This window comes from Dromiciops gliroides, chromosome 1, assembly GCF_019393635.1.
Source record: "Dromiciops gliroides isolate mDroGli1 chromosome 1, mDroGli1.pri, whole genome shotgun sequence".
NCBI lineage: Eukaryota > Metazoa > Chordata > Mammalia > Microbiotheria > Microbiotheriidae > Dromiciops > Dromiciops gliroides.
The window spans coordinates 701654757-701682659 of record NC_057861.1 but is presented as its reverse complement, the minus strand read 5'-3'; the positions used below and the strand labels follow the sequence as shown (position 1 = coordinate 701682659).

General features: G+C 41.0%; 1 protein-coding gene across 1 annotated transcript in view; it reads left to right on the top strand.

Moving 5' to 3' along the window:
- PODXL2 (podocalyxin like 2) overlaps window positions 1-27903 on the top strand; it is a 43006-nt gene that overhangs the window by 3125 nt on the left and 11978 nt on the right. Inside the window, exons 2-3 of the mRNA XM_043977211.1 lie at window positions 19274-19552; window positions 27088-27878. Of these exons, the coding sequence (XP_043833146.1) occupies window positions 19274-19552; window positions 27088-27878 (1070 nt within the window). The remainder of the gene's footprint in view (window positions 1-19273; window positions 19553-27087; window positions 27879-27903) is intronic.

Genomic DNA, 27903 nt, shown 5'->3' with positions numbered 1-27903 from the left:
ACAGGTGAAGGAACTGGGTCAAGGAGAAAGAAGTGACTGGCCTGAGCCTCCACCTGAGTCAAGAATGGAACAGAGAATAGTGCGCACAAGTCCTTCAGTTGCACATTCTGTCTCAATAATCATAAAAATAATGGAATGTTTAGAGTTGAAAAGAACCTCAGAGGTTATTGAGCCCAACACATGACTGAAATAGAAATTCCTGCTGCAATATTCCTCACTAGTGGTGATTTGGTTTCCACATGACAACTTCCAGAGATGGGAAACCTAGTGCCTACTAGGCAGTCTATTCCACCTTTAGGTAGCTCAATGGTTAGGAAGCTTTGTACTAATATTTTTTGTGTGTGTGTGTAGGGCAGTGGGGGTTAAGTGACTTGCCCAGGGTCACACAGCTAGTAAGTGTCAAGTGTTTGAGGCCAGATTTGAACTCAGGTACTCCTGAATCCAGGACTGGTGCTTTATCCACTGCGCCACCTAGCTGTCCCTCTTCTCATATTTAACTGAAATCTGTATCTGTAATTTTCTGTCACTGCTTCTTGTTCTGTTTTCCAGGCCCAAACAAAACAAATCTCATCCTCTTTTGAAGACATCTATCATGTTGCCCTCTACTTTTATCTTCTTCAGGTGAAAAATCCTTGATTCCTTCAATGTCTTCTTGTTTCATAGCTTCCAGTTTCTTCACTATCCTACTTACCAGCTCATAATGTGTCCTAGTTTATCAATATCTTTCTTAAAATGTGTTATCCAGAACTGAATGCATACTCCCTATCTCATCCGACCAAGGAAAATTACAGTGGAAATATAAACTTCTTTGCTCTAGGCATTTCTATTAATGTAGCCTAAGATAACAATCTTTTTTTCTTTTTTTTTTTTGGCCACCACCTCACACTGTTGAGCAAAAATGAACTTTCAGTCCATTAAAGCCTCCAGGTCTTTTTGAATGAAATGTTGTCTAACATCTTTCTTCCATGCTATATACCTTATAGTTGGGTTTTAAATAATTGCATCTATTTATTTTTAGTCTGAACTTTGTAAACTCCAAAGAAAAGATAATTTCCTCTACATGGTATAGCAAATAAAGATTGTATATGAAATGTGCAGTTGAGTTTTTTAACCTAAGTACAAGACTTTAGGTTTATTCCCTTAATTTTATTAAATGAAATTTGTACCAGCCTGACAAAATTTTTCTAGATTCTATTTCTATCATCAATGTGATTTTTTTTCTCTTATTTACATATTGAGTGAGCATACAATCTATGTGTTCACCCAAGTCATTGGTAAAAATGTTACATAGAATAGTGCCAAGAATATATTGTTGGGTCCTTGCACTAGAAATAGCCCTTCAGGTTGACCTCAATCATTTATTAATGTCTTTGGGTCTAGTCATTGAATCAATTCCAAACCCACCAAATGAAGGATCACTCAGTTCACATTTTTTCTCTCTTGTCAGCAAGGATATTGTAAAAAAGATATTTTGCCAAATGTCCAGCCAGACTTTCTAGAAAGATGGGAGAAATGAATTTATCCATTCAGTCATTCCACAAACAGTTACTGAATGTCTACTGTGTGCCAAGTCCTATGCCAGGCATTGAGGAAGATAGAAAGAAAAATAAGTTTACAATCCAATGGGAGAAATAATGATTTGTATGAAAACAACTAATGCAATGTATAATATCCTAAATTTGAAAAAAAAAGTTACATCAAAATACTTTGGGATCACTAAGGATGGAGAGAGAACTTTGGGCTGGTGAGATTGTATGGAAGGTTTCTTGGAGGAGGCAGGTACCTTTCAGAAATGTACCTGGAAGGATTGTGTAGTAGGGGAAATACCCTAATTCCCTACCCTGGCCTCCTCCCAGCAAATTTGCTTAGTTTTCATTAAAACGTGTAAAAACTGCCTTCGAGATTTAATTGGCTCATTGAGTAAAAGCTTGAGCCATTGATGTAACTACCTGACCACCTGAGTACAAAATATCAAGTACAGGAAAGGCTAGATCTTCTTTTTCTAGCTTGTGATTACAGACTATCAGTATGAACCACATTGGGAAGCTGTGTCCAATTGAACCAACGCTTTATCCTGGATGAACTCTATTCCTTGCTCCAACTGGCCTTCTCCTGTCTTGGCTAAGTAAAATGATCTTTTTGCTAACCGTTAGATTACAAAAGTTTTATTTCATTTCAGTTTTAGATCCAAACTACCAGGAGATTAGTCTGAATCAGGCCAAGTCCATACCAGATGGCTAGGTTTTCATTAGGTGGCTATGGGAGGAAAAAGACATTCAAGGAAGCAGGAATAGCATGAGCTAAGGTCTATATACAGGAAAGTATAGTATGCATCTGGGGCATGTGAAGCATGTGAAGTAGTCCAATTTTACCAGACAGAAGGATTTGTTTAGAAGAGTAGTGGGAAGATGAAACTGGTAAAAGGGAGGTCGGGGAAAGATTGTACAGACAATTAAGTATCAGGACAAGGGGTTTGGACTTTATCCTGTAGGCAAGCAGATAGCCCCTGACAGTTTTGTTATTTTTCCATTTACACTTTTGTAGGCATTGTATGTATGTTGTTTTTCCTGACTTTTCTTACTTCACTCTCCTTCAATTTATTCATCTGCTTGTGCTTCCCTGAATTTTCTGTTGTCATTGTTTCTTTGTTTTGTTTTGTTTTGTTTTGGTGGGGCAATGAGGGTTAAGTGACTTGCCCAGGGTCACACAGCTAGTGTCAAGTGTCTGAGGCCGGATTTGAACTCAGGTCCTCCTGAATCCAGAGCCTGTGTTTTATCCACTGCACCACCTAGCTGCCCTGTCTTTTTTTCTTATAGTAGTAATAATGTTCCATTGCATTCATGTGCCACAATTTGTTTAGCCATGATGCGTTATCTATAATAGTCCCCCAAATGTGCTACTATGAATATGGAACATTTCTTTCTGTGACTTCATATAGAAAAAACACACATATCTATGACTTCATACACACACACACATATGTCTATATATCTATATATATCCTACTGTTAGGGGTATGTATGTGTATGTACACATAAAATAGATAGGTAGATAGATAGATAGATAGACACACACACACACACACACACACACACACACACACACACACACACACACACACACACCCCTAACAGTAGGATATATTAGTTAAAAGGGAAATTTTAGTCACGTTTTGGCACAATTCCAAATTGTTTCCCCGTATGGTTGAACCATTTTATAGCCCCTCAACAACAGCTGTCTTCTGTAGCTCCTCCAGCACTGATTATTTCCATTGTTTGTCATCTTTGGCAATTGGCTAGATATTAGGTAAAATGTCAAGTTGTTTGGATTTGCATTTTTCTCATTATTCGTAATTTCTCTACTTAGTGGCTCCATTTCCCCTCTCACTCTCTTCTAAGCTCGATTCAGTTTGGCTTCAGACCTTATCATTCCAATAAAACTACTTTCTCTGAAGTTACCAGTGATCTTTTAAATGCTAAAGCTGATGGTCTTTTCTTAGTCTTCATATTTCTTGCCCTTGACACAGTGGCTCACCTCTTAGATACTCTCTTTCCTCCAGGTTTTCAGGACACTGCTTTCTCTTCTTTTCCTATTGGTATTGGTTTTCTTTTTCTGTTTCCTTTGTTGGAGTGTGTATGTCATGCTCACTAACCATGAGTGTGTCTCCTAAGGCTCTGTCTTGGGCTTCTCTTTTCACTCTATACTAACTAGATGATCTCATTTAGTGATCTCATCAGCTCCCCTGGGTTCAGTTTCTATATAGATGATTCACAGATCTGAATATCCAATCCTAGTGTCTTTCCTGAGCTCTAGTTTTTCATCACTTCAAATTGGATGTCCTGTAGACATCTCAACGTCAACATATCCAAATCAGAACTCATTAATTCTCATTCTTTTTTTGGTGTGTGTGTGGGGGGCAATGAGGGTTAAGTGACTTGCCCAGGGTCACACAGCTGGTAAGTGTCAAGTGGCTGAGGCTGAATTTGAACTCAGGTCCTTCTGAATGCAAGGCCAGTGCTTTATCCACTGTGCCACCTAGCTGCCCCAAATTGGTTACTCTTTTTATTTTGTGGGGCAGTGAGGGTTAAGTGACTTGCCCAGGGTCACACAGCTAGTATGTGTCAAGTGTTTGAGGTTGGATTTGAACGCAGGTCTTCCTGAATCTAGGGCTGGTGCTTTATCCACTGTGGCACCTATCTGCCCCCTAGAACTCATTAATTCTCCATCCAAACACTCCCTTCTTTTAACTTCATTATTATTATTATTATTATTATTATTATTATTATTATTATTATTATTAGTGAGGCAATTGGGGTTAAGTGACTTGCCCAGGGTCACACAGCTAGTAAGTGTGTATTAAGTGTCTGAGGCCGGATTTGAACTCAGGTACTCCTGACTCCAGGGCCGGTGCTCCATCCACTGTGCCACCTCGCTGCCCCTAACTTCCCTATTATTATTGAGGATATCACCATCCTTTTGAGTTACCCAGGTTGGCAACCTAGGTGGCATCCTTAACTCCTCACTTTCCTTTTTCTTTTTCTTTTTTTTTTTTTGCAGGGCAATTGGGGTTAAGTGACTTGCCCAGGGTCACACAGCTAGTAAGTATTACGTGTCTGAGGCCGTATTTGAACTCAGGTCCTCCTGAATCCAGGGCCGGTGCTCTATCCACTGCACCACCTAGCTGCCTCAACTCCTCACTTTTCACTCAATGTACATATCTAATCTGTTGCCAAAACTAATATTTGTACCTTCAAAACATTTCTCCTATACCTTCCTTTCTCTTCAATTCCACATCCATCAAGAGCTGATGAGGACTTAGTTCAGGCCCTCATCATCTTGTTAAGGCTAAAATTCTAGCTAGTTTGTCTAAAATATCTAATGAGTGGTCGCCAATAAATTATAAACTTTAGCAAGAGTTAGGCTTTTAAGCATTTATTAAGGAGAATAAGAATTTGGTAAAGAGTGAGAGAAAGGCCTACATTCATCTATCTATTAAAGGGAGAACACGTTTCTAGCTCCCTTCTCCACCAGCGTCCCCAGGAAAACAGAAAGAGGCAGAGTGCCCGGCTCCCCCTTCCTCCTCCCACCAGCAAACATCACTTCCTGACACCAAAGAAAAGACACATGGTCCTGCCCTCAAAGAACTTCCTTCATGGTGGAGCTTTCCTATAGTAAGTCTCCAGTAGGTGGCATCATTCCAATCATTCCAATCTCTTGTTTAGACTATTGCAATAGTCTTCTAAATAGTCTCTCTTTCCCTAATCTCTTTCCCCTACAGTCCATCTTCCACCCAGCTGCCAACATGATTTTCCTACACTTTAGGACATTAAACAAAAGGATGACCTTGTCACACTTCCCCACCCCCATTAACTTCAGTGGCTATTACCTCCACAATAAAATTTAAAATCCATTGTTTATCTTTATAAGTGGCCTCTTTATTCCTTTCCAGTGTTCTGACGCTTTACTCTCCATGAATTCTAGGATCCAGCTGCTTGGGCCCTCACATATAATACTCCATCTTTCGTCCGCATGCCTTTATACTAACTATCTCTCCCACATGGGGCATTTGTTCTTTCTTTCCACCTTTATGTCTTTCAATCCTTGGCTTCCTTCAGAACTCTTCTCAAATGCTACCTCCCATAGGAGGCTTTTCTCATCTCCTAGCTGTTAGAGTCTCTCCTTCTAAGATTACCTTCTGTCTATTTTATGTATACCTTATATATGTCTATTTCTGTACATGTATTAGAGTATAAGATCCTTGAGGACACAGACTTTTCTTTTTGCTTTTCTTTGTACCCCAAATGCTTGGCACATAATAAGTGCTTCAATAAATGCATATTGACTGACATGATGAATGTTATGTATTGCTTGTCTTTTAAAAAGGATATTTTAAATTTAACAAGGTAATATCCACACTACCCTTCTTGTTTGTGTTCCCTTCTGAGTTTCCTTCTATTCTCTTCTGTACATTTAAAATTGTTTCACTAATGCTTTTTTTTTTTTTGTCGGGGCAATGAGGATTAAGTGACATGCCCAAGGTCACACAGCTAGTTAGTATCAAGTGTCTGAGGCTGGATTTGAACTCGAGTCCTCCTGAATCCAGGACTGGTGCTTTATCCACTGCACCACCTAGCTGCCCCACTAATGTCTTTAAAAAAATTTTTTGGAGTAATTTTTAACCCCCTACTCCCCCTCAAAATTTAAAAAATGACAGACTTCCCTTGTAACAACAACAAAATACACACACATATAGACAAACAAAAATAATATATACATTGGTCATATATGAAAACATATCTTATTTTGCATTTATAATACATTGCTTCTCAAGAGGTGGGAAATACAGTTTATTTCATTTCCCCAGAGTATTTATTGGTCATTGCATTGGTCAGAGTTCTTAAATCTTTCAATATTGTTTCATTTACAATATTATATTAATTTTTCTGCTGTTTATCACTCCTTTGTATCAGTTCAGGCAAGTTTTCCCAGGATTCTCTAAGTTGATCTCTTTTATAATTTTAAAAATTATATTTCAATGCATTCACATATGTTATTTGTTGGCCATTTGATGAACATTACCCATTTGATGGGCATCCCTTTATCTCTAGTGCTTTGTGCCAGAAAAAGAATGCTGCTATAATTTTTTTTTAACTTAAGGGTCCTTTCCATATTTCTTTTATTTCTTTGGGGAATATACCTGGTAGTGATATAACTGGGTCATAGAGTATGCACAGTTTAGTGCCTTTTGGAGTATTGTTCCAAATTGCTTTTCAGAATGGCCCAACCATTTCAAAGTTCCATCAATAATGGATTATTGTGGCTCCAACAATTGTCATTTTCTTTTTTTGTCATCTTTGCCTATCTTAAGTGGAACCTCAGAGTTGTTTTAATTTACATCTCTTATTATTAGTGATTTAGAGCCATTTTTATATAGTTGTTGATAACTTTAATTTCTTATGAGAACTGTTCCTATTCTTTGACTATTTATCTATTGGGAAATGGCTCTTGTTTGAGAAATAGCTCTAATAGTAATATTAACAGCAATAAGATAATAATTTAGAGGTTAAAGGAACCTTAGAGGTTATCTAGTCCAATCCCCTCATTTTTTTACAGATGAGTAAACTAAGACCCAGAGAGGTAAAGTGACTTTCCAAGATGACTCAGGGCTAGGATTTGAACCCATGTCCTCTGACTCTAAATGCAGTACTCTTTCTACTATATATACCTTGTTTCCCTTTTTATTGTCCAAATTGCCCTTCATGTGCCTGTTGTTCTTCCCTAGAGTCTGGTGCATGGAGAATACAGATCTGCATCACTCATCTGCCTAGGACCTATAAAACCATCCAATATATAGTTATTGCAAGTTTTTTTCCTTTGATCTTTAGCCAGGATGATTTGCCAGGAGGAAGCTGGATCACTGTAACTTGTTCACTGTCTCTAAATGCCCCAAAGAAGGAGTGAACTTGTTCAGGGTAGCTTCAGAGAACAGAACTAAGACAAGGAGGGGAAAGTTAAAGAGTCAGATACTGGCCAGGGCAATGAAGAATAATACCATTGAGTTGATCTTATTTCTGTTTTATTGAACATTGTACTCCAGATTTAATGTCCACTTGCTTGATTCTTTGCCCCTGCATGATAGTTGTTCTACAACAAGTAGTCCTGGCATCTGGGTAAATGGGGTAATGGAGGTACTCATTCATCTATCCAGTATCCTGGGAGTCCCGGGAGGACCAGCACTGAAGAGAGGGCAGGGGAAGGGAAAGAGAGAGACAGAGATGGAGAGAGACAGAGAGAGAGACACACAGAGACAGAGACAGAGGCAGAGAGAGACAGAGACAGAGAGAGACAGAGACAGAGACAGAGAGACAGAGACAGAGAGACAGAGACAGAGACAGACAGAGAGAGAGACAGAGACAGAGAAAGACACAGAGACAGAGACAGAGATGGATAAAGCACTCAATATACCAGAGAGGCAGGTAGGTGGAGCACTAAGTTCAAATCCTGCCTCAGATGCTTACTAGTTATGTGGCCCTAGGCCAGTCACTTCTGTTTTCCTTAGTTTCTTCAACTGTAAAATGGGGATAATAATAGCACCTATGGCACAGGGTTGTTATGAGGATCCAATGAGACGATATTTGTAAAACAAAGCACAGTGGCTGACACATAGTTGGTGCTATATAAATGCTTATTCTCTTCCCTTTTTTCCCTACCAGGTATTCTACTAAGTGCTGAGGGTACCAAAACAAGACAATCTCTGCCTCCAGGAAGCTTATGTTCTAACAGGGGAAGACAAAACATCAAGGGGGGCCTAGAAGGTGGGAGGTGGGGAACAATGAGAAAAGGGGGAAGGAAAGGAGGATACCCACATAGGGGCAAGGCCTAAGTTTACCTCTGCCTCCTGGTGCCAGAATAGCTTTTATTCCTCTCTACTAGTGGCTAGGATTGGATCAGACGTTTCTTAGCAGGGAAACTATAGACAGATAGAGTTTGTAGCAAAGTGTGTGTTCAAATGAGATCCAAGGATCTTGATTCCGGCAACAATAGAAGGTAAGAAGCATTTTTACAAAGATTTGAAGAAAGGGTACAATATTTTCCTTTGAATTATGGCCCAAGCAACCACTAAGTATGCACAGAGTGGCTTGTTTGGTTTCCCTCTTAGAAGAGGAGGTAAAAGGAGACTTGAGGAATGCTTCTCCATTTCCCAGGTTGTGAGACAGGATGAAATGTTTTTTTGAAAAAACAAAAAACAAAAAACCCAACAAAACAAAAAGCACCACCAACCCCCTCCCCAAATGGAAGAAGGACTTCAAGGTAAATGCAGAGAAGAAAAAGAATTTAAAGAGGTAGAAGATAATCTGCCTGTGTTAGGAAGCTGGAAAGTAGAACAATACGGCCTGAAAAGGAAGAGAAGAAGCTAACTGTACATATGCTGTTATTTCTACAAAGGAAGGAACTGGACCCTTTGAGATATGGCAGGGGTGTGCTGGGGCCAGCTCAAACTGACTCATGAGCAGATTGTTAGCTTTCCAGTGTGAGCATTTGCAACTCAGAAACTGGCAAAAACTACGAATCAGAGCTAGATTTAGTGTTTTGTTGATTATCTAGACTTAAGAAAGTAATGGGAAAATGTTAATAATTCAAATTAAACTTAAAAATGTAGGGGCATCTAGGTGGCACAGTGGATAAAGCACAGACCCTGGATTCAGGAGGACCTGAGTTCAAATCCAGCCTCAGACACTTGACACTTACTAGCTGTATGACCCTGGGCAAGTCACTTAACCCTCATTGCCCCGCTATATATGTGTGTGTGTGTGTGTGTGTGTGTGTCTGTGTCTGTGTATGTATGTGTGTGTATATATAAAGAGAGACTGTATTTTTTTTTTTGAGAACAAGTGTACTCCTAAAAGTTGATATATTTCCAAAAAATGATGATATGGATCCATAGATGGTCTCTGGAGGGAGATCACCCAGTAAAGGTTAAGGGGAAAAGAGATATGTAGTGGTAGTTAGTGACTCCTCAGTGAAAGGTATTAAAATATACTTGTCTGGAGTCTTTTGAATCTGATTTAGAGGGTATTAATCTAAAATGGGAAGAAGAAGGTAATAACTTGATATTTATCAAGAGTAGCAGCTATGATATGGGAAGAATAACAGTGGAAACATTAAGTAATTCATAGAAAATAACCTCCAAGAAGGGAGACAGTAATAAAAACTGACACAAATGTAGGAAGTATGGTAATTTCTAGTTCCTAACCTAAGGATGCAAGTTTGGCCTCATACTGTGAGACAGTAAGATAGAATTCAGAACTAGATATGTCTCTGGCAGATTAGACTTTCTTGTAAAGAAACAGTTAACCCACCGACATGTAGTAAGTGTTTACTACCTTCCAGGCACTGTGCTAGGTGCTAGAGATGCCCTCAATGAACTTAATTCTAATAGGGGAAAATAGCACATATACATGAGAATGTGCACCTAGGTGGAAGGTAACCTTAGAAGGGATGGTGCTAGCAGCCGGAAGAGAAGAAAGGTTTCACAGAGGAAGTGGTGCTTGAAAGGAATCTTATAAAGAGTCGAGGATTCTACAAGGTGGAGGCGAGGAGGGAGAGCATTGCAGGCATGGGGAAACAGCTAGTACAAAATCATGGAGACAGAAAATGGAGGGTTGTGTGTGAGGAGCAGCGAGGTGGCCAGTATGACTGGCTTATAGAGAGAGTGGAGGGGAATGGAAAGTAAGGAGGTTGGAGAGATGTCAAGGGGTCAGACTGTGAAAAGCTTTCGGTGCCAAAGGACTTTAAGTTTGATCCTGAAGGTAATAGGGAGCCACTGAAGTTGACTGAGCAGGAAAATTAAAAAGTCATACCTACAGCTTTAGGAAAATCACTTTGGAAACTGAGTGTAGAATGTATTGAAGTGGTGAGAGACTTGAGACAGGAAGACTGATTAAGAAGGCAAGAGGAGAAAGGGTAACAGCTCCTGCTCTGTATTAGTGAATCCCAGGCTGCCATTGGCCCTTACTTTGTTTTTGTTTTGTGGGACAATGAGGGTTAAGTGACTCGCCCAGGGTCACACAGCTAGTGTCAAGTGTTTGAGGCCGGATTTGAACTCGGGTCCTCCTGAATCCAGGGACATGCTTTATCCACTGCACCATCTAGCCGCCCCTATTTGACCCTTACTTTGAAGTTACATCCCCACACACACATTTGCAGGTTATCTTTTAAGTGATGGAGAAAACAGTGAGGAAAACTGCTATCCCTAATATGATTATGAGATCAATGATGAATGTAAAGGATGAAAAAAGTGCACTTTTTAAAAAGTGATTTTGGGGAAACAAAACAAGTAACAAAAAGCATCAAACTATACTGCTCAAAGTGACAATGATAGCAAACAACAGTGAGAAGTGAGAGCTACTTAGCTTAGTTGGTTTCCATTTTTTCTGCCAAGGAGAATGATCTTTGGATTAACAAAGTCGAAACAAAAATGATTAACTGGGAATTGAAACCCAGTTTAAGGGAGAGAATACCTAGGGAGGAATCTAGTTGCCCTTAATGAGTAGCTGAAGAACTGAACTACATTGCTGAGTACTGAAGAAACAAACCAATCTGGTCGCTGAGCTACTGACAGTGCTTTGAGAGATTGGGAAGAATTAGAAATGTGCTACAGGCCTGGATAAGGACACATGCCCCAATTTTCAGAAAAAAGGAAAAGAGTAGAGTCTAGAAATTAATCTGGTGTGTTTGACTTTAGTTCTTAACAAGCTTCTAGGGCATATTATTAAAAAGACCATTTGTTATTATCCACTTATAAATAAATGCTGTGATCATTAAGTGACAGCTTGGCTTTATCAGTGGGTCAAGTCACACTAGCTTAATTTATTATTTTTTAAGACTGTAACAGATCAGGAAAATGCTATAGATAAAGTAAACCTAGGTTTCAGCAAAATATTTAACAGTGTCTCATGCTATTCTTATGGACAAGATGGAGAGATGTAAACTAGATTATTTTACAGTTTAGATGGATTCAGACCTTGTTAGATGATTATTCTTTTTTATTTTAATAGTATTTTATTTTTCCAATTACATATAAACATAGTTTTCAACATTCATTTTTTCTTTTTTTCAAATTTATTTTCAAATTTTTAAATTTTTCTCAATTACACATAAAGATATTTTTTGAGTTCCAAATTTTTCTCCCACCCTCCCTTCCTTCTCCCCTCCTGAGGCTAGCAAGCAATCTGATATAGGTTATACATTACTATCATGTTAAACATATTTCCATATTAATCAGAACAAAAGGAAAAAAATGAAAGAAAGAATGTTGTGGGAAATTGGGTAGGGGGTTTGGGGTAGGAACAGAGGTTGGGGTCCTTAGGAATTCCTCTTTAAAGAAATACACCCTCTTGCACACAAATCCAATAGAATAAAATAAGTTTATTTAGAGGCTGGGGAAGGGAAACCAAGAGAGAAATCCTTGGACTTCTTCTCATGGGGAGAAGGCATGGCACAGAGTATGGCTTCAAGATACCAGTCCCCTTGAGCAGGAGACAGGCATATACTTTTATAGAGGACTAATGGGGGTGATCATCTGACTGTGGAAAGTTCCCTTAGTGAGGGAGGATCATCCCCCACTGGTGGTGTCTGGGTGAGTTGGGTGAGGGGTGGCTGCAGATCTCTCAAGCCATCTCTCTCCTCCTCCCAGCACAAAAGCAGCAGCCACACCTTATCTCCCCAGGGCTGAGCGAGACTGGAATGAAGGGTGGTGGTCCTGAAGCTAGCTCATTCCTGATCAGGTTCCATTTATCTCTTTAGGTATGTCTGTCCTTTGGTTTAGTTTCTTAAGGAGAAGGTTCTTTGAGGTACCCCAGAGAACTTCTGGGGTGCTGGGCTCTATAACAAAGAATAAACAAGAACAATAACAAAAAAGCAACAACAAAAGTGATAATAGTACCCTTCTGTCTGCATTCAGATTCCATAGTTCTTTTTCTAATTGTGGAGAGCATTTTCCACCATAAATCTTTGGGCATTGTCTTGGATCATTGTATTGCTGAGAAGAATTAAGTATATCACAGTTGATCATCACACAATTCTTTTTTTTTTTTTTTTTTAGTGAGGCAATTGGGGTTAAGTGACTTGCCCAGGGTCACACAGCCAGTAAGTGTTAAGTGTCTGAGGTCGGATTTGAACTCAGGTCCTCCTGACTCCAGGGCTGGTGCTCTATCCACTGCGCCATCTAGCTGCCCCAATCATCACACAATTCAACATTCGTTTTTGTAAGACATTGAGTTCCAAATTTTTCTCCCTTTCTCCCTTTCTCCCTTTCCTCCCTTCTCCTGAAGCCACCAAGCAATCTGATATAGATTATATGTTACAATCATGGTAAACATATTTCCATATTAGTCATGTTGTGAGAGAAGAATCAGAACAAAGAAAAAAAGACACAAGAAAGAAGAAACATAAACAACAACAAAAATGAAAACAGTATGCTTCCATCTGCATCCCAATTCCATAGTTACTTCTCTGGATGTGGAGAACATTTTCCATCATGAGTCTTTTGGAATTGTCTTGGATCATTGTATTGCTGAGAAAAGCTAAGTCTATCACAGTTGACCATCACACAGTATTGCTCTTACTGTGTACAGTGTTCTCCCAGTTCTGCTCACTTCACTCAGCATCAGTTCATGTAAGTCCAGGTTTTTCCGAAATCTGCCTGTTCATCATTTCTTATAGCATAATAGTATTTGGATGGTCATTTTCATAGAGTAGTCATTAATGCCTTGATATCAGCTTGGAGAAATGTCTCCAATGGAATACTCCAGGGATCGATCTTTGTCCCTGACCTAATTAACATTTTTATCAATGATTTAAATAAAGACACATGCCACCGAACTGTCAAGAATAGCTAACACACTGGGTGACAGTCACAGAAGATCCAAAAAAAAGTGAATTGTGTAGCATCCAGAGGAGAGCAACTGGGATAATGAGAAGGCCTTAAGTCCCTACCCTATGAAGATAGATTAAAGGAACTGGTGATAGTTAGCCTGGAGAAGAAACATCTGAAAAAGTGATCACTATGTTCAAGCATCTGAAGATGTGTGGAAGCTGGATTAGACGTCCTGTCTGGCTGCAGAGGGCAGAACTGGAAGCAGTGTGGGGAAGTTTTAAAGTAGCAAAATTAGACTTGATGTCCCTAAAAGCTTCCTATCAATTCAGGTTTTCCAAAACTGAGATGGACTGCCTTAAGAGGCAGAGGACTCTCCCTCACTAGAGGTCTTCAAAAAGAGACTGGAGGACCACTTGTGTGTTTCATAAGGAGGATTATTTTTTTTTTTAGTGAGGCAATTGGGATTAAGTGACTTGCCCAGGGGCACACAGCTAGTAAATGTCAAGTGTCTGAGGACAGATTTGAATCAGGACCTACCTGCCCCTGGATTCTTTTAATAATAGCATTTATGTAGCACCAAATTTAGGCCCAGTGCTATACACTGTGCCACCAGTGCAGGTATGTAATGGACTAGGTTGCTAGTGATGTGGGATGGAATTTGGGGTCCAATTGATCGTGAGTCCCAAAAGAATTATAAGACTCAGTGACTCAGTTTCCCAAGTTTTATCGCAATGCTGTGGGTGACCACAGGGAGAGAACCAGAATATTGGAAAGGTATCTCTTAAATAAGGAAAGGAAAGACAGTTATATTTATAGTATGGATAAATTGATTATCAGTTTCATTATAATAATCTCCACCTTGGGGAGGTACAAGGGAGGGCCTGTCCTATTCATTAAAATATTCTCCACCTAGGGGTGTTACAAGGGAGGACTTATCCTAATTTGGAGTTCCTGGGGTCCTAAGCCAACCCCCGAGGTGGGTACCTTTTTCAGTGGAGGTGTGTTTTGGGGGTTTACATGTCATAAGGTGAATCTGAGGACAAATTTGGCCTTTTCTGCACATGTCTCTTTCTGATTCCCATGGCTAGTTTCAAAATATAATCATTTTTCATTAGAATTTCTATAGGTTGTCTTTTTCCTTTATTGTTATTTTGACCTGACCTGTTCTGGTCCGTTATGGATGTTGATCACTATGGGTATGAGAACCTAACATAAGTTATCCATTAACTGGGATCTGACTCCCTTTTAGAGCTAATATCTGTACTAGAGCTTGGGTCTTAGATTTTTCTATTAACCCTTTTTTGCCTCCTACATCACTAGTGAGACCCCTTTCAACTGTAAGATTCCATAATTTTCTGATCTTAACAGGCTAGAGTTATAGACTTAACCAAAGAAGATATAGTGGGAGGTTGATGAGCAAATCCCAGGACAATTGAGTCCCTCCAACCCACGTGATGAGATTACAGGATGTAAGGGGCCAGGTATCTTTCAGATTTGTTATGTAGAGAAGGAAATTAGGAGTGGCCCATTCCTACTCTGTAAAGTGTCCATTCCTTTCAGACTTTGATGGGCCAATATAAAGGAAATGTAAAGAAGTTCTTGCTACCACTTTTAGTTGTATAGTCCAAAGAAAGCAAAGAAAGAGAAAAAGGACCTTATGTACAAAAGTATCTCTAGCAGCTCTTTTTTTGTGGAAACTGGGGGAGCATCTATCAATTGGGGAATTGCTAAATAAATTATGGTATATGAATGTAATGGAATAATATTGTGCTCTGAGAAATGATGACGGGGATGATTTCAAAGAATGCTGGAATGTTTCACTTCCTCATCTGTAAAATGGGCATAGTAAATAGTACTTATATCTCAGGACTGCTGCAACCCTTAAAGTACTATATAAATGCTAGCTAGCTGTTATTGTTGTTATTGTGATTGGAGTTCATTATATGAATTGATATGGACCAAAGGAAACAGAACCAGGAAAATAATTTCTACAATAACAACAATGTTGTAAAGACATACAACTTTGAAAGACTGAGGAACTCTGATAAACACAATGACAAACCACAATTCTGAGGAAATTCATGATGAAATGTCCTACTTACCGCTAGATAGAGAAGTGATGGACTCAAAGATTGAAGTATATATTTTTTGTTGATATCGTTAATGAGGGAATTTATTTTGCTTTAGTATACATATTTGTCACAGGGCTTTTGTTTTTATTGCTTTCTCAATGGAGAGGGGAGGTGGGAGGGAGAAAATTCTGACCTGAAAATAAAATAAAATAAAATAAAATAAAATAAAATAGAATCTTTTAAAAGAAATGTTCACACTTCCTTACCCCTTTAGGAAGTGTGAAGATGTTCCTCAATCAACTTGTTAGAATTATATAGGTGGGCAGCCATGAGCTGTCTGAAGGATCAGTCATACTCTTGGTGGCCTTAAAAAGCAAGCAGTCTTCTCTGGACTCAGTTAAGAATTATCATTAACTGGCATTCAAGAAAAAAAAAAAACAGCCCAGAAAAATGACAGAACTCTTTGGAAGGAATCACTCTTGGCCTTTTACCTTGCACCTCTTCTGTAATGCAGGGATGAGGAGAAGATTTCTCTCAGTTCCCATCAGCACCAGCAGCTGGCAGCTGAGCAGTTGTCCTAGTTGGAGACGTGATGCCTAGAAGAGGACGAGGCCAGGGAGTCTAGCTGTGGCACTATGTTGGGCTGTTGGGAGGAGCAGACCCAGAGACCCCAGAGTGACATACCTCACAGAAATGTCATGTTGAGGGAGAACAGTGTGAGGGCACTATAAAAAGAGAAAAGACACCAAGATACTGCTTTGCTGGAGGTATGAGTTGCCTTGGCCATGCGTGTTTCCTCCCTTTGTGACTTTCTATTATTTGCTTAGGGGGTTGTTTATTCTTATTTTCTTAAATAGTATTTTATTTTACTTTTTTCCAATTACGTGTAAAGATAGTTTTCAACATTCATTTTTTTAAGATTTTGAGTTTCAAATTTTTCTCCCTCTCTGTCTCCCTTCTCCACCCCCCAAGACAGCAAGCAATATGATATAGATTATAAAGCAACAACAAACAACAACAACAATAATGAGCACTTACTTGGGATTGTTGGGACTTTGATAATTTCTCACTATGAAGGGTAGAAACATAGTCATTTGACTCATACCAACTCAATATGGGATGATCAGGGATGACTTGGTCGTCTCAGACTTAAAAGGGAGTCTTTATTCCCCTTCCTCCATTAGAATGAAATCTCTTTGAGAGTAGAGATTTACTCTTTGTGTTTGGATACTGGGAGTATATGTGCTGGTGGCTGGCACATAGTAGAACTTCATAAATACTTGTTGGTTGGTCGATTGAAGACTTGGGCTTTTTTGTCCCCTTTGCCTTCTCTGGGGAGTTGCTGAGAGAGCAGTAGAGATAAAATTGAACCTGAATCCTGGGGGGTGGGGAGGTATAGTGGTGGGTGGGTAATCTGTGGTCTCCAGGAGTGAGTAACAACTGTTTCTGAAGCAGAGAAGCTCATGGGAATTGCATGTATGCTTGAATCTATGCAATCAATGATGCTTGACCTTCGAGTTGCGAGATTCAGCCCAGGTGAGGAAATGGTATAGCCTCTCAGCTCAAGAGCTAGCAGCTACAGAGAGGGGAACCATGTGCTCTGAGTGCCAGGCGCTCCTGAACCAATTTGTCTGCAAAACCATCAAGAATTCCTGAGCTCCTGCCTTCTGAATGAAGTAAAGATTTCCTGGGCAGACTGGGTAATATCGACCTTGACAGATTTGAGAGTTTGGGGATCCAGAATTCTAGACAGAGAATGGGCATAGGGGTATTCAGTACTGGCCTCTTGGATAGAAAGGAGTCATGTGTGTTCCCACTCACACACCCAATAAAGGAGCGGCAAGGGACTAAATCCATTTGGTGGGGAAGCAAAAGAAGTGAAGTCGCTGCTGTTACCATGAGTTACCATTTGGGACAGCAGAAGTAGGTTGTCTCTTAAGCAGCTCTTAAGTCTGTCTTCCTCTTTGGGAGGATTCAGACCATAAAGGTTCTACCGTAAAGCTGGAGGGTTTTTATATTGTTCCCAAATCTGGGACTTGTTTCCTAAGGGTGTTCCTGTGGGCTCATAGGCTCTTTGGGGCCTTCTGTGAGTCTTCATCCTTACCAGAGGTGTCATAGCATTATAGATTTATAGCTGGAAGGGGACCATAGAGATCATTTAGTCCAAGCTTCTGGATTTACAGATGATGAAACAAAACAAAAGAGAGGCAGCAAAGAAATCAAATGATTTGTCTGGCTAGGGACACCCAGTAAGGAACAGAGCTGGGATTTGAAGCCAGGTCCTCTGCTTCCAAATGCGGGGCCCTTTTTACTAACCTCATCCCCCACATTATGTTCATCACGCTTGCTTGGAGGGCAACGAGGACCCATGGGACAGAGTTCTGCCTTCCCTATGCAGCCCCCATAACCATGGAACCCACTCAGGTCGTCTAGGTAAGGCAGACCCATGGTGTGCTGGATGTTGCATTTCTTTTTCCTTAGGAATTCAGGGAGATGACAGAAGTAAACATCACTCAATATAACCCCTCCAACAGAATGGACAGGGTCAGCAGCTCCCTCATTCTAGTGGTGTTGGCTCTTCCTGATCCTTGGGCAAGGAAAACATTGTACTCTCTGAATCTGGCCCAGCAGCCTCAAGGATAGCCGCACTAGCTCATCTCTTTGGATCTCTTGATTCAGACAGTCTGTGGTTAATTGAATGGTCTCTTCTGCTTTGAAGACAAGGAAGGAGGAAGATTTGTTTGGTAGCTGTTTTTTGTTTCTTGAGTCCAGAGACTCATACATAGACTTTACACACAAATGGAGAGTGTAAGATATGATACTCTTTACAAAGATGAATACCCATCCTCCTACAGGTAAACAAAGGGAGGGAGGCCAACCTAGTCAACTTTCACAAAAGATTAGAATTCCTGGCACTGAGAGCTCAAGGGAAAGGGCTACCTTCTGGCTTGCACCAGCTCTACTCAGAAAAGACAAGTCAGGTAGTTTGGAGATAAGGAAACAGCTCATCCCCTTGTAAAAGATCCAATGAGATCCCTTATGACATTGCCTTCAATCAGCTTCCTAGTCGGTCTCCAGCTGTTACCTTGTACAGAGGAGGACACTGAGGAACAGAGGGGGTAAAAAGGCCTTACCCAAGATCACAGATCGTGGAAGCGGTTGCTCATGTAATAAACCAGACAAGCATACTTGCAGAGTAATGAAAAAAGCAAACAACCGTTGGGGCCTTACTAATCTGTATATTACAATGAAAAAAATTCCAAAGTGAATCTCAGAACCACTTATCAGTTTGTAGTGCAATTCTTTGTAAAGAAAATATTTAGGACAAAATATTCAGGATACTATTCCGCTAAAATACAGAGTGAGTTTTTAAAAGTAACCAATTTAGTCACATCTTTGATAAGACCTGGGGAGGCATGACTATGCATGGGTTAGTCTAGGATTCAATATTACTTCTTTCCTTGCCTTCCCACACACACTAGCACTATTTCCCAGGCCTTAAATGCTCTCCTTCTCTTGCTTCTCAAAAGAGCTGAACCGCCATTTTTCAGGAACTCATCAGCTCTGCCTAAAGAGAAAAAGGAGGTCCAGCATCTTCCTGCAAATGAAACGTGCCATCCTGTTCCCTCCCCTCGAACCATTCCCACTATACACCTGGGTGGACTCCACACCCTCCCCAAATTTTGTTGACTGCTGACTACATCGATATGGCTATTGCTAAACTTATGTAAAGTTTGTGCTCTTGGGTGATTTTTTGGTCTAGATTCCTCCTCCTTGTCCCTTCCAAACTCTTACAGCCTCTTTTCTTTTTGTGTTTGCACAGGTGTGTCCTTGGGGATGTGCCTGATAGGGCTTGAAGAGCCTGGCCCAGAGGGGCTCACTTCTACCTCTCTGTTGGATCTCCTGCTGCCAAGTGGACTGGAGTCTGTGGACCCAGTTGAGCCAAGTGAGGCCATTGGGCCAGGAATTGGGTTGGGAGGTCCTGGCTCAGGCTTCACCAGTGAAGAAAATGAAGAGTCCAGGATTCTGCAGCCACCACAGTATTTCTGGGAAGATGAGGGAGAGCTGAATGACTCCACCTTGGACCTAGGACCCACTGAAGGTAACTTCTCTCCAATAATGCTGATTAAGTGCTAGCTATATGTAGGACATGGCTCTAGACAACAGTGCAAATCACTTACCTCCCTGAGGTTATTATAATCCACACTCTTCCTTCCCTCACACTAAATTTTTGTTTATTTATAGGTCCTGCCCATCCATGTGCATGCTAACAGTGAACTTCTTCATGTACCTTTGAGAGTCAGGTGGTGACAGGAGCTAACATAGGAAAGCTTATGTATTACCCTATTCTAATAATTAAAGCCTAAGGGACCAGGATAATGGCTCCTAAGGTTCACTTGATTTTATCTTTTTTCACTTCAAGAAATTTATTTTGGATGAAAAGTTAGAAATTCATTCACAATTCTTCCAAGCCCCCAGTTAGGAAATGTCCTAACATTTAGGGAAAGGTTGGGATCTGTGCCTAACTTTACATTAATATTTCTCCCTAATTAACCTATGGCCTCTTGGTAATTGAGACAAAACTCAATTTCCTGGAAACATTTGGGTAACAAAGCAGTAGATTAGATTAGAGTGTTTGTGGGTAGAGGGCACCAGAAGGAAAAGTTAGGGAAAGAGTCAGCCTTATCTGGGGACTTCTCTCAGCCTGGGTCTTCTGCTCTGAGATGCCTTTAAAGCTAATAATGCCTTGACATCGTTCCAATCTGCCACAGTTCAGTTCTACCATTGCTCTTCCAGGATGTGCTGAAAAGTCACAGGCACTCCACTCTATTGGACTAAGGTGGTTCTAACCAGTTTGATAGTTTATAGATGACACTGAGCCATGGCCATGCTTCCTCGACCTATCCAAGCATGATTCTTGTGCATCATCACTACAGTGTGAGGGACTTTTCCATACTTAGTCTAAGGCCTGGGAACTTGATTGATTGGGCATCTAATCACTTATTTTAAGTGGGGTAGGTTTGAATAAATCAACCATCCCACCTTTACACTTGGATACTAGCGTGTTTTCTGTCCTGGGTTTACAGGATTGGGTTGGATTCCGGGTTCTACCTTGTTTCAGGATTTCCTAAGTGACTAGTTCTCTGTAGCCCTCCAGATATCCATGGTCATGGAGGACCTAGGCCTGACATATTCCCTACTCCCAGAGATACTCTGAGATCTGGTGAATGTGAGCCAGAGAACCTAGAAGCTCACATGAATGATTTAAAAGTGACACAGCAAACCATTCTATGGCTTGTTCTAGCAGCTGTGCAAATGTGCTGGCTTAGCAAGAACTCCTTAGAGATTTCAGGCTATTGAATTCCAGAGTGACAAATTGGTAAGAGCGCTAGGCCTGAGTCAGAACAACAGCATTTGTGTTCTGGACGCACTGTTCACTAAACCTGGGACTGGATCTGAGTCTATTTCTGGGAGCCAGTTTCCTCACCTGGAAAATGAAGATAATGATACTTGCCTACCTCAAAGGGAGCTCACAAGAAGTCCCCATCATGGGCTGTAAAATGGCTGTGTAAGTGGGAGCCTGAGATGAAAGACCCACTCTGAGGACTTGCCTGAAGAAGAAAATCCAGCCTGGAAGCTGTGTTTCCTATCTCCCCACTCCTTCCTGAGGGACCTACTTCTGAGAAATTAACGGGATGGGTCTTTCTCTTAGGTTATGTAAAGGTCTCCACATCTCTCTCTTCCTACTTTTTGTTTCTCCTCCTTTTTCCCCCCTTAGCTCATAGACCCCACTTCCTGTCCTTGGTGTCTTAAATACATTTCATATGTGTGCACAATACACACATACAGATGAGGACATATGTGTATGTGCATGTGAGGATTCTAATGGCTCTGTGTCTGTAGGCTTGTATTCATATGCATGTCTTTCATTCCAAGTCACTCATTTTCTTTTCCTGAGTTTTTCTTAAAATCTCAGAGCTGGAAAGGACCTTAGGGAATATATAGTATTGACTCCCACCCAATACAAGAATCCTCTCTATAGTTTCATGACAAGTGATCATAATACTTCCATGGGCAGGTGGCACATTACCTTTATGGGAGGTTTATATTATTGTTGGCCAACTGTAATTCATGGTACCTTAGAGAGAACACTGGCTTTGGAGTCAGACCCTGGATTCCAATCCTCCCTCTAATGTATATAATACCACTGTGACCTTGGGCAAGAAGGCCCCTGCTTCCCTGGGTGTCATATGCCAAATGAGGAAATTGTACTAGATATTCTTTTTTTTAAAAGTATTTTATTATTTTCCAGTTACATATGAGGATAGTTTTCATCATTTATTTTCACAGGATTTCTAGTTCTAATTTTTTTTTCTCCCACCCTCCTTTCCCTCCCTCCCCAAGACAGAAAGCAGTCTGATATAGGTTGTATATGTACAATCACATTAAACATATTTCTACATTAGACATCTTGTGAAAGAAGAATCAGAGCACAAGGGAAAAACCTCAAAAAAGAAGGGAAAAAAACCAGTCCAAAAGTAGAAACAGTATGGTTCAATGTGCATTCATAATTCACAGTTCTTTTTTCTGGATGTTGAGAGCATTTTCCATCATGAGTTCTTTGAAACTGTTTTGGATCATTGCACTGCTGAGAAGAGCCAAGTGTATCCCCATTGTTCATCACACAATGTTGCTGTTACTGTGTACAATGTTCTCCTGGTTCTGTTCCTCTCAGTCAGCATCAGTACATGTAAGTCCTTACAGGTTTCTCTGAATTCTTCCTGCTCATTATTTCTTATAGCACAATAGTATTCCATTACATTCATATACAACATCTTGTTTTCCCTTGATTTCCAATTCTTTGCCACCACAAAGAGAGCTGCTATAAATAATGTTGTACATGTGAGTCCTTTTCCCTTTTCTATGGTCTCTTTGGGATACAGACCTAGCACTGGTAGCACTGGGTCAAAGGGTATGAACAGTCCCATAGCCCTTTGGGCATATGAACTACATATTATTGCAGGGCCCTTCCAGCTTTAAATGTAGGGACTGAAAGTCTTTTCAAGTTGTTAGAAATTTCTCCCTCGTACTGAGCTGAAATCTGTCTCTTGGTAACCTCCACCCATTCATCTTAGTTTGCCTCCAGGAGTTAAACAAAATCAGTTACAGACTCAGAATGTTAGAGCTAAAAGGGACTTTATAGATCACCTAATCTAACTTGGTCTTCTTATAGGTGAGAAAAGTGAGACTGTGTAGCTAAAGTGACTGGTCTGCACTTGGTTTGGTTATGTCTCATTGTTGGTTGGATGAGCCTAAAAACAGATGTGTGCAAAGTAGTTCTAGGGAGATTTTTGACCTCTGTAGGAAAACAGAAAAAAAAGAAGTGATCTTTCCCAAGGAGTTTGTATTCTAAGACTTGGTTTAGCTTTTCTTTAAAATAACTTCTCCAAGAGAATTTATGGCTAGGGACAATATGTTTCTGAAAAGAATAAAATGGAAACTATAGTTTGAAAAGGCAGTCTGTTGTCTCTTTCAGATGATGGAACTTTGAGTGTGTGAAATCAGCTCTTAGAGTCCCTCCCATGTTAGTCACCCCTTCTCCAGGCTCAATGTCTCCAGAACTGGGGATTCATTATTTCTCATCTGATAGAGTGGGAACTACTGGCTTCTACTTTCAGCCCTGCTACTTAAGCAGACATTCATTTCCTTCTCAGGTCGTCACTCTCATAATCTCAACTTGAGTGGCCTTTCCTAAGTTTTTAGCAATGCTTTAGAAAAAAAAAAAGCATTCCCAGTTGTCCTTGCTTTTCAAGGTCCCTGAGCTCAGAGTGGAAAACCAATGCTAGCTACCTCCACTAGCTTCTTTCTTCTAGGGGACAGAGTCCTGACCTGATTCCTGTCAAGTTTGGAAACTTAGAGTCTTGCTCAGGTGAAATCACTATAGTGATGGATCATAGCCATTATAATTGTATCAAATTAAGCTCAAGCCAGGGGCCAGCCATGTTGGGAAAGAATGGGAAATAGTAAGTTTGGAGGAGAAGCAGGATTTCTCTCTTCAGGAACAGCCTTGCCCAGGCCTAACACCTTCTTCTACCTTGAAACTGGAGAGGAGTAAGGGAAGGGAGAAGTGAATGAACAAACTTTTTCATCTCTGTCTGCAGACTCTGTCTTTCTAGTCTCATTACATTTCTAACTTGTCCATGATGATACTCAGAGCCATAACTAGAGGTGACCAGAGCTTGCCTCGGGCCCCAGCAACATGGATAAAGGGGGAGGGTGTCTCCTCTCTGGGCACTGGAATGTGCTGCTTCCTTGCAGCTCTCACCACGCCTGTGCCAATCACCATTTGTACACCTTGCCTCCCGGCCCACTGTGTGCCAGTGACTCCGGAGCCCCAGAGGGACCAATGGAGCTGTTAACACTTCTGCCTGTCTAAATCAGCTCAGTGTTGGCAGCATGTGTGAAGTGCCTTCACAGTACAAGGTGCTATCCTGAGTCCTGGGCATGCAAATGCAAAAGGATGAACATTTCTTGTCCAGAAGCTTCTGTTCTTCTAAGAGGCCAAAGTAGGCAGGTGAGCAGAAGGGCCTGCCCACAGGCTTCTCAGAGAAACAGATCACTCAGTTATAGACTTCTATCCCCATCTGCACACTAGTCTAGTCTTTTCATTTTACAGATAAGGAAACTAAGGCCCAGTGAGGTAAGTGATTTAATCAAGATGAATTAGAGGTCCGAACTAAAACCCAAGTCAGCTGATCCTTAGTCTGGTGTTCTTTGATGTCAGCAAAGGATCTTGGATTAAATCATGTGAGTAGGCCAAGAGAGGCTAGGCCCCATACACCAGTTAGGCCATAAAAGGGTAGCTAGGGTCTGGATTGAAAGGGTTCATGGTCAGAAGGCTATGATACCCCAAAAAAGAGAAAAAAGACCTATTTGTACAAAAATATTTCTAGTAGCTCTTTTTGTGATGGTTAAGAATTGGAAATCAAAGGGATGCCCATCAATTGGATAATAGCTAAATAAACTGTGGTATATAATTGTAATGGAATATTATTGTGCCATAAGAAATGACAAGCAGGATGATTTCAGAAAGGCCTGGAATGACTTAAATGAACTGATGTATAATGAAATGAACAGAACCCAGAGAACATTGTACACAGCGACAGCAATATTGTTCGATGAAGAACTGTGAATGATTTAACTATTCTCAGTAATACAGTGGTCCAAGACAATCCCAAAGGACTATTAGTGAATCATACATTCCACCTCCAAAGAAAGAACTGATATTGATAGAACATAGACTGAAGCATGCTATTTTCACTTTCTTTCATATTTTCCCTTTTATTCAAGTTTTCTTATATAAAATGACAAACATGGTAATGTTTTACATAATTATATATGTATAATCCATATCTGATTGCTTACTGCCTCAGGGAGCAGGGGGAGGGGAGGGAAGGAGGGAAGGATAGAATTTGGAACTCAAATCTTTAAATAAAAATGTTTATTATTATTATTATTATTATTAAAAAAGAGAAAGCTATGGTAGTAAAGGAGCTCTCATCTCCACTCCATTCTTCCTTGGAGTTTTCAGCCACTCCCTAAGCTCTTTTTTTTTTTTTTAATCAAGGCAATTGGGATTAAGTGACTTGCCCAAGGTCACACAGCTAGTTAAGTGTCAAGTGTCTGATGCCAGATTTGAACTCAGGTCTTTCTGAATCCAGGGCTGGTGCTTTTTCCACTGTACTACCTAGCTGCCCCCTATTCATTGTTTCTTATAGCACAGTAATATAACATTCATTCATGACCTGTCATTATTATTTTTTTTAATTATTCCCACATTGATGGGCATCTACTTTGTTTCCAGTTCTTTGACACCACAGAAATTACTGTTATAAATATCTTGGTGTATATGGGTCCGAATCTTTACTCTTTACCAACAGAGGGGTAGATCAAGAAATGTGGGGCTTCTCATTCCTGCTTTTCTGATTTTAGCAAACACTATGTAGAAAGGCATCTCCATGGTTCCTGTCAAAGGAACCAACAGTTCAGTAGGTCAGAGGATCCTAGCTTCTCAATCTGAAGCTGAAAGGGATCTTAGAGACCTTCTAGTCTTTAATTTTACAAATGAAGTTACTGAAGCCCAGGAAGATTCAGTGACTCAGGTTCTGTAACCTCAAGTTTGTCTTCCTCCTTCTAGCGACAACCACTTTGCCCTTTGAGACTTCTTGCCTCGGGGGCAGCTAGGTGGCACAGTGAATAAAGCACCAGCCCTGGATTCAGGAGGACCTGAGTTCAAATCTGGCCTCAGACAGTTGACACTTACTAGCTGTGTGACCTTGGGCAAGTCACTTAACCCTCATTGCCCCACCAAAACAAAACAAAAAAGAAGAAAAAAAGAGACTTCTTGCCTCCTAACTGGTTTGGGGGAGCAGGCTATTGGGAATGATCCAAGGGCACATGTAGTAGCCTTGCCCAGGCTTATCTTGATAAGGAACTTAAGAAACTGAAGATATCGAAAACCCATCTCCACTTGAATGTTCTGCTGTCACCTCAAACTCAACATGTCCCCAAATGCTATCAGATCAGCACTCCTTTATATCATTCATTTTGTATTAGGGTCTCCACCGATCTCCCAATCACCTGGCCTCTGAATCTTGGGAGTCATCTTTTGACTCTTTTCTCTCATTTGTCCCCGACATTCAGTTGATTACTAAGACAAATGGAGTATTCCTTCCAAATAGCTCCCAATTTGATCACTTTCATTCCATCTCTACTGCTTCTACTTTAGGTCAATTCTCATCTCTTCACCTCTATTATTGCAGCAGCCTCCTTGCTAGTTTTCCAGTGTCCACGTGTCCCACTTTTCTTTTTGTGGGTCAATGATAGTTAAGTGACTTGCCCAGGGTCACACAGGTAGTAAGTGTCAAGTGTCTGAGGCCCGATTTGAACTCAGATATTCCTGAATCCAGGGCCGGTGCTTTATCCATTGTGCCACCTAGCTGCCCTTGCACATGTCCCACTTTTTTTTTTTTTTGTGGGGCAATGGGGGTTAAGTGACTTGCCCAGGGTCACACAGCTAGTAAGTGTTAAGTGTCTGGGGCCAGATTTGAACTCAGGTACTCCTGACTCCAAGGCCGGTGCTCTATCCACTGTGCCACCTAGCTGCCCCCACATGTCCCACTTTTAATCTTCTAATCCATCATACACACCAATGCAAGACCAATGAGGTGTTTTTTTAAATTCGTAAAACCTGAGTTATTCCTTATCACCTGTAAGATAAAGTCCAAACTTGGTCTGATAGTCAGAAATGTGGCCAAATATATCTCCTATTAATTCCCTAAAATGACCCCTCCACTCTGGCTGAGCTGGTCTTTTCTCTGTTCCTCAATGTTGGTTTTTGTTTTTGTTTTTGCAGGGCAATGAGGGTTAAGTGACTTGCCCAGGGTCACACATCTAGTGTCAAGTGTCTGAGGCTGGATTTGAACTCGGGTCCTCCTGAATCCAGGACCAGTACTTTATCCACTGCGGCACTTAGCTGCCACCCCCTCCCATTGTTTCTTACATTTCTTTTGTAGCACATCATAGCTGATAAATAAATCACAAATGAATGAACTAACCTTTTATCTCTATCTTCAGACTACACCTTTCCACTCTCGCCACAAAAAACAGCGCCAGAAGAAGACAAGAGTCAGGACCAAGATGCTCCAAACCTCTCCTCTCCCCTGCCCACAATGAATCTGGTTGAGCCACCCTGGCATAATCCTCCTGAGGATTTGGATGAAGAAGAGGAAGAAGAAGAAGAGGAAGAAGAAGAAGTGGAGGAGGAGGAAGAAGAAGAAGAGCAGGAAGGGGAAGAGGAGGAAGAAAGGGAACCAAAAAAGCAGGAGGAGGGATTACTTGCAGTCAATGGGTCCCAGGAGACACCCCAATCTCAGGTACCTGGCCCCTTTTCTACCAGCACCCCACCTGGCTCAGGGGTTCCCAGAAACAGACATGAAGATCCTGTGGACCAAGGTGTGGAAGTGGGGAGCAGCATGGAGCCAGGCTTATCACCACTTCCAATCATCCCAGCTACGGTGACCCTGGGCAGCCAAGACTTTACCAAGCAGGGGGCAGAAGGAACTGTGGGAGTGACAGAACAAGATACAGGTTATGCTAAGGAGGAAATCGATGAGGAGGACACCGTGGTATCAAAAGGACCAGTGGTCAAGCAGGGGGATGAGTCCCCTTCTGTATCACCTTCTCAAAGAAACGTGCCCTCTGGGGCTCCTTCCCAAATGAGCATCTCTGCCTCTCCCACCCCGGACCTTGGTGGAGTAGAACTCACACCCTCTGCTGCTGCCACGGGCCAACAAGACCTTCCTCTTCCAGTTGAGGATGGGCAGGCTCCTGGGGTACCCACCAGGACATCCTGGGACCCAGCTCAGGTAACATGACGGGGCTTATTGATTG